The following is a 6,000-nucleotide window of genomic DNA, read 5'->3' on the forward strand; positions in this document are numbered from 1 at the left end:
TTATCTTTTATTTGGGGCCTCCCTCGCTATAAATTTAATGGAATGACCAAAACTTCACAAATGTAGTAATGTTGTGCTACTATAATATATGAAACTTCTCAGCTTTAGCTCCTCCTCCTCTTTCTGAATAAATTTGTTTGCACATATAAAAGCTCATGTCACCAAATTTATTAAAGTCTGTGGTGTGTTGGAAAGAGCGTTTGATCTGGAATTACATTATTTCCAGGCCTATCTCTACAGCCCTTACTAATACTTAACTGCCACAGTGCCTTGGTCACATCATCTATAAAATGCTCACTGCTGCTCTGCCTCACCACGTTTTTGTGAATACCAAATAAGACTGCGTAAGGAAAAAGCCAGTCAGATATAAAGGAAACGAACTTGCACCCTGTCTCTGCACCTCACAAAATAAACTAACCACCTGAACCTGGCCTCTTCTTAGACCCAGTAGGAAGGTATCAGCCGCAAAATTGTGTGGATTCCAGCTAATGCTCAGGATGCCTCTTACTTAAAAATAAAAATAAAATCAAAACCCACTTCTTGTCCTTCCACCTTATGTCCTAACTATCTCAGTAAATGTAATTTTTAAGTTACCCTATACTTGATCTCTCATATGGGTGCCCAATGTAGAGTGCCTTTCTGCATGGTTCTCGAAGTTTCATCCAGGGCCAGCAGCTGTAGGACCATCCCGGAGAACTTGTTAGAAATGCAGATTACTGACCCCACCCAAACCTACCACCGAATCGGGATTCGGGCGCGGGGCCCAGCTGGGTGAGTTCGAACCCGTCCTCCAGGTGATTCTGATGCCCACCCAAGGCTGAGGATCAGCGCGGGGCGTCCCATCTGTACCCACCAATACAGACGCCCAAGACACCTTTTCATGACTCGAAGTTGACTTTCACTGGGCTCCGTAACAAAACACCACGCAATCTCTCCTGAGCCGAGAGCCCCGAATCCATAGATAAGACTGAGAGGAAACCCAGAAACTTCCTACAACCCCTCAGCATCCTCTGAGGCAGCGGCCGGAGCTCCGGGACCTGCCTGGAAGGGCCCCATCCCTGCCCAGCGGGAGGCGCCGCGCGCAGATTCGCGCGCGCACCACGCGGGCCGGCTCCTCCCTCCGCCGCGGTTACCTGCACCAGCGTCATCTGCGAGCCGAGCGCCAGGAGGATCTTCTCGGTCTTGGTGGGGTACGGGTTGTCACGGTGCTTGTAAAGCCACTGCTTGAGGGGCCGCGCCATGTCTTGCAGAGCCTGCCGCTTGTGCCTCACCTTCCCGCCGTTCTGCCTGGCCCTGGACACCGGGAGAGGAGGAGACCCCGGTGAGCTGCGCGGCCGGGCCGCCGCCCCCGGGACCCCCTGCGACTGGGGACCTTTGCGCCCGCGCCGCCGCGCCAGCGTCCGGCTGCGCAGGACTTCCGGCTCGGACGCACTAGCCCGCCCCACGCCTCCAGGCTGAGGTGAGGCAGGGGCCCGGGCCACACGAGTTCTGAGCGCGAATATCCTTCCCCTGGCATCTCTCTTTGAAATGGCCCGGTTGTCGCAGGGGGTCATGTGGCAGTAGCCAGGGGTTAGAGGTTTAAGTGACGACGGTGATGTGATCTGAGGGGAAATGCGATTCAGGGTATATAGTTCGGCGCAGCAGGGCTGCCGCCCTCTCCACGCCCGCCCGCACCCGCGCCCTTGAGCGGCTCTGGCTTCCTGGGCAGGGTCAGGCTGCCGCCAGCTCTCGAACGTTCTTTCAGGGAACTCGTGCGTGCCGCGTGGGGTTTCCCTTCGCCCGTGGTCAAAGGAAAGGTCGCCCACCGGACGGCGGGCATAAAACAAGGGATGATGGCCGTCCCGCCGCCCTGGTTCTTTCTCTTGGAGCTATTTCCTTTGATCCTCTGGAAAAAGGGGAACTTTCCAAGCAAGTGTTTGTGGAATAAGGACGCAGAACCTTAAAAGAAAAAACCCACTCTAGCGGCCTTTTCCGACCGAAGGAGAGTTTTAAAAGTGTGGAAAACTCCGTCGGTGAGGAAAAGCACCCTCAAAGGGGGAAGGGGTCCAAGTTAGCCTGGAGCCCGACGCTACGCGCTGCGCTCCCGGGCGGCTCCGAGAGGTGTCGCCGCGCGGCCGCCCGCGCGCCCCGCCACTCGGGGAGGCTCGCGCGCCTGCGCCGCAGCCTCCAGGACTTTTGCCTCTTTAAACACTTTGAAATGCAACTCCATCCGAAAGGACTGGTAGTAACATTTTGACGAAACCTAATCTCTATTTTACTAACCAACAACGCCGCAGAACAAGCAGCTGATGCAATCGCTCAGGTGGAGACGGCCAAGGACGGCCGCCCCTCCCCCGCCGGGCGCTCAGGGAGCCGCCGCGACGCCTCTGCAGCCGGAGCTGCTGGCCCACCCGCGCGTTCTCGCTCCCCAGCAGCCCCTCACCCGGCTAAACCGAAACCCGGCCCGGGAGACCCGAGGCCTCCCCCTCCGGGCTCGCAGCGGGCCCAGCCGAGCCGCGCGCGCGCGCGCGCGCGCGTCCAGGGCGCCCTGCGAAGAACCGACCTTGCCAACACCTTGGCGCGCGGGAGGTTCGAGGCCATGGCGAGGCCCTGTCGTGACATAAGAGGGGAAGCCCACGGGGCTGGCCTGACCTGGGAAGCCCCGACTGCTTGCCCTACCCCGTTCCTAGGCATCCCGCTCAGTCCTTTGGGCCGCGCGTCTGCACCCGTGCTCCGGGAAGGGGCGGGTAGCCCCCTGTCCTGAGGTCCAACTATCAGGGGACTGAGGGGCCGTTCCAGGCGTCCTCAGTTTCCAGCAAGCCTCTTTTGTGCTGTCCTGATGAGCCGATTTCCCTATATTTTGAGAAACTAATGCCTAAAAAGGACAATGCGCGAGACCAGGGGCGGAGACCTGCCCTCCCGGGAACTCTGGGCCCCTAACCCACGGGCCCGGGGTGCCACTTGCACGCCTGCGCCGCACCGCTCCCACCCCTCCGGGCTGCAGGCGGGCAGGGGTCCCGGGAAGGTGAGCGTACCCTGTTCTCCGGTGTCTCAGGCCGAGGTTGTCCTTGAGGGGCGGGCCGTCCGGAATGCCCACCTCAGGGCGGGCGTGGGTACTGTCCAGGACGCCACCATAGGGCCGGCTGCCCCGTTCCCGTTCCGGAGCGCCGCGGTCCTCAAAAAGCACGGCGCCGCTGAGCTTGTTGAAGACGATGGTGTTCATGGTGCCGGCTGGCTGGGGCTCGCCGCGCGGCCGCAGCGCCTCGAGGCCTGGCCGCCGGGAGCTCCGCAGGGCTCGGGTTCTAGAAGAAAATGATGCATTACGTTACTCGCTCAACGCTCACATCTCCATAGGTCCCGAGCCCCGGACTTGGCCAAGGCTCTGGGCTGGGGAGCCGAGGGGAGCAGCGACACCAATGCACCTGGACACTGGAACACTTGCCTCTCCCCACCTGATTACACCCCCCCCCCGCCCCCGTCCCCGCACGCTCCCGGGACAGGTCCCTACCCTCCTCCTTGCCCTGGCGATCGAGTTCCCAAGGAACCTCAACCAAGAATAATTTACCTGCGTGGGCAAAGGAAAGTAATTCCTAAACGAGTTCTTTTCTTGGTTTAAATCTGGAAGTACTGCACTCGGGTTAGCGGAGCGGGATAGGCGCGGAGGGCGTTGTGGGGGGGGGGGTTGTTCTTCAGTCACAACGGAAGTCTAAGCATCTCCGAGCTCCCACTCGGGTTTTAAGGAGGGGTGGGAAGGAAGGGAAATTTGGGGGCAATATGAACAACTGCATCTGCAAGTCCCGTTAATGAGTCCCAGGCCACACCGGGATTCCTGGGATTTTCATGTTTTCTAGATTCTGGATGGTTTGGCTGAAACCCCGAGCGTTCTAACTCCGGTTAAGGTCCCTGGGGGTAGGGGTGAGGGCAGGGAAAGTTAGCTTACTCTGGAGCTAGAAAGTTAGGTGGCGTCAGGGACAAACGCACACTATCTCCCTCCCCCGGAGTCTCCTACCATCCCCCAGCCCGCTCCAGGATGCGCTGGGTCCGGGCAGGTCAAAGGAGCCGGAGTCCCGGGCCTCCCGGGGCCCACTGTTAGTGCTGTCCTCTTCCAAAACGCGGGTGTGAGCCTTAGCTTGGAGCCCTTTCTCTCCCGCCCCTTTCTGGGGGTGTTGGGGAACCATTTGAGGTTGCATAGGTGTTAGTAGCGGAAGGAGGCATCACGGTCCGCGCACCACCGAGCCTGCGGCTGCCATCCTTTTACAAAGCTTTTCAGCTCACCTCCCGGGTCGTGGCGGCCGGGAGCCTCAGGCCGCAGAGCGTGGGCCTCAGGTTCAAGTCCGCACCGCCGCCGAGCAGTCGAGTTACCGCCCCCCATCACCCCGCCTCGCGCCTCGGGGTAGCTCCAGTTTCTTCCCCGCCGCCTCCGCCCTGCTGCCAGCGCCCCCTCACCCCGCCCCGCCCCGGCGCAGGCTGCCAGACTAACACGTACAGATCTTCTGCCTCGAAGAGCGCCCACACTTGCCAACGCCCCCTGCCCCGCCCTCCAGCCACCGCAGCAGCTGCCACGCGCGACATTTAGGGCCGTGACCATAGCGATTAAGCGACAGGTACCATCAGTATTCGTGGGGGAGGTGAAGTCAGACTTCTGCTGGCTGCCCCGTGTGCCGTAAGGCTGAGTCCTCCCACGGAGACAGGTACGTGTCTGTAGTGTGCACACAGCCTCGGCGAAAAGTGTCAAAGCAAATTTCTGTGCTCGAAGCCCCTGTTCTAAGGTCAGGACTAGCCTTGGTTCTTTTTTTTTTTTTTTTTTTTTTTTTAAATCAGTGCGCTTAGTGCTTTGCGTTCATGCTGCATTATTTGTTAAAACACACCCTTTTAAAGTCCCACAGTGTTTCCCCACTCCAGTCCGGTCCTCCCATATTCAACGGCGAGTTTTTCTTAGCGACTCTGCTGAAAGGTGCCTTCCCGGTTGTCCCAAGCCCACACAGAGACCGCAACCACAGACACCCGGCGCGATCAGGGTCTGCAGGCATGCCGCAGGGGAGGTGGGAGAGGGCTGCAGAGGTCCGAGAGCAGAGTCCTGACCGGAAGGGGTGGGGGGGGGTGCGTGTGAAGCGCCTTTCCCGGCCCTCATCCCGGGCCCAGGCGCACTCCCCAGCGCTTCTTCTCTGCTCCTGTACTTCCCACTTACCCTTACCCTGTCTCGCTCCAAACTGTCGCTTGGGGAGTTCCCTCCCTGCGGAACTACCCCGCCCAACGCCCGCGAACAATTTTAAAGCCAAGGAGGAGCAGCCAGGTGGGCTCCCAAGCTCCTCGCAGACCCTCGGGCCAGCCTCGGCCACCACCGGGGCGCGTGCCCACTGGACCTTGGAGGGGGCTGGGGGAAGGGCGGGGAGAGCGCCGAGGGCAGAGGGAACCAGCCGCTCGGGAGCCAGAGCCAAGTCTTGCATCCCGAGGCCCGGAGCAGGGACGCCGAGACCCGAGGGCTGTACCTGTGGTGGTGGGGCCGGCGGCCGGCGGCAGGGCGGCTGGCTCTCCCGCGTCGAGGCTAGGCGCACTCCCATCCCCGCCGCATGTTTTCGGCGCGGGCTCCAGCGCGCTCACCGCAGCCACCGCCGTCGTCTCGGCTTTATTTACCCAGACGGGCGCGCGCGGCCCGGGAACAGGAATACCGAGGCCTTCTCATGTTTCTTGACTGCCCGGCCCAGCCGGCGAACATCCTGCGGGCGCGGTATCCACGTTCCCGGGCCGGCGAGAGGAAGCCTCAGCACCCTCCCGGCCGCGGGGACTTCTGTTAACCCTCGCAGACGAGCCGCCGCTGCTAGCGCCGCCGGGGAGCCCCCGGCCAGCCCCCGGCCGGCAGAGTCCTCCCCAGCGGGGCCCGGCCCTCAGATCCGCCGGCCTCGCAGGCGCAGGGCAAAAGCGGTTATTTCCTTCGCACTTAGGGGAGAAATCCGAGAAGCCGCAAGGAACGCCCGGCTCCGGCTCTGGGAGCTGAGAAGCTGCGGTGCAAATCCCGCGTCT

The 6,000-nt window shown here is 61.1% G+C and overlaps 1 protein-coding gene across 5 annotated transcripts in view; it reads right to left on the bottom strand.

The window, feature by feature from the left end:
• The window catches only part of MKX (mohawk homeobox), a 66,372-nt gene extending 60,628 nt beyond the window's left edge, over positions 1-5,744 (bottom strand). Inside the window, exons 1-3 of one of the 5 annotated variants that reach the window (XM_047743317.1) lie at positions 5,469-5,744; positions 3,015-3,281; positions 1,134-1,293 (exon numbers count right to left, since the gene is read on the bottom strand). In XM_047743317.1, the coding sequence (XP_047599273.1) occupies positions 1,134-1,293; positions 3,015-3,202 (348 nt within the window). In that variant the 5' untranslated portion in view covers positions 3,203-3,281; positions 5,469-5,744. Of the gene's footprint in view, positions 1-1,133; positions 1,660-3,014; positions 3,282-3,487; positions 3,514-4,254; positions 4,404-4,587; positions 4,671-5,468 lie in introns of those variants that run through there. The other 4 variants (XM_047743319.1, XM_047743318.1, XM_047743320.1 and 1 more) reach the window with 4 other exon arrangements.
• Between the last annotated feature and the right edge of the window lie 256 nt (positions 5,745-6,000).

This window comes from Lutra lutra, chromosome 8, assembly GCF_902655055.1.
Source record: "Lutra lutra chromosome 8, mLutLut1.2, whole genome shotgun sequence".
Taxonomy (NCBI): domain Eukaryota; kingdom Metazoa; phylum Chordata; class Mammalia; order Carnivora; family Mustelidae; genus Lutra; species Lutra lutra.